General features: G+C 40.0%; 1 protein-coding gene across 1 annotated transcript in view; it reads left to right on the top strand.

The window, feature by feature from the left end:
* The window catches only part of MUC19 (mucin 19, oligomeric), a gene marked incomplete at its 3' end in the record, with an annotated part of 133,578 nt that overhangs the window by 67,268 nt on the left and 65,395 nt on the right, over positions 1-915 (top strand). The window contains exons 44-45 of the mRNA XM_008567143.1: positions 325-423; positions 628-693. Of these exons, the coding sequence (XP_008565365.1) occupies positions 325-423; positions 628-693 (165 nt within the window). The remainder of the gene's footprint in view (positions 1-324; positions 424-627; positions 694-915) is intronic.

Below are 915 nucleotides of genomic sequence, written 5' to 3'. Positions count from 1 at the left end.
AAAAATAGTAAATGTAAAATTTCAGAAAAAACCAATTCTTAAATTTTAAATTGCATGCCATTCCAAGTAGTGTGATGAAGTCTTCTGCTGTCCTTCTGTTTTTCACCTGGAATGTGTGTCATCCCCTTGTCCAGCATATCCATGCTGTATAAGCTACCCACCCTATATAATGTGATCGTATCATACAAAACATAGTATGTATAGGTTTTGGTACTATTCACAGTTTCAGGCATCTACTGTGGGTCTTTGAACATATTCCCTGTGGATAAATGGGGGACTGCTTAGTATATGTTGAAACCATTGCTATTGTTTTTATTTCATTAGGCACAACAGGAGAGTCTGTGGGAGCTTCCCTAAGAACAGGCAGCAGGAGTACACCTGGAGTTTCAGGCACTGGGGCCACCAGCACTGGAAACCCAGCAGGCAAGATCAAGTCTCCATTAGGAGCTATGTTGGGGTCCAACACAAGCTGTGCCAAAACCCCAGAACATGATAATGAGATTGAGTAAACATAAACAAGGACAACATTTTAGGAACTAATGGCATGAATGAACTATGTAATGTCCTGAAAGCGTGTTTTCTTCTTGAGTATCCACAGACATTAAGCACCATTATTCTTCCAATTAGGAACCACTGGAAGAGCAAGTGGAGCCATCACTGAAGCTGCTGGTGAAGGCACATCTGGAAGAACAGGTACCTAAGGAGCATAACCAGCATGAAATTCAGTCAAGTGAGCTTTTTGCTCCAAATCTTGTTAGAGATTAGGCTTCCTTGGGATTTCAAACATTGTTATTTATATATGCAAAGTGTCCAGAAGATCAGAAATATACCAGTGAATATTCGTTGTGTTCCTAATATTGTGTTAGATGACTTGGGGATATAGGAAAATAGGGCAATATACCTTTTCTCACCCAA

Source organism: Galeopterus variegatus, unplaced genomic scaffold (genome assembly GCF_000696425.1).
Source record: "Galeopterus variegatus unplaced genomic scaffold, G_variegatus-3.0.2 Scaffold297, whole genome shotgun sequence".
Lineage (NCBI taxonomy): Eukaryota > Metazoa > Chordata > Mammalia > Dermoptera > Cynocephalidae > Galeopterus > Galeopterus variegatus.
The sequence above is the reverse complement of the archived record's forward strand: the minus strand, read 5'-3'. Positions and strand labels throughout refer to the sequence as shown.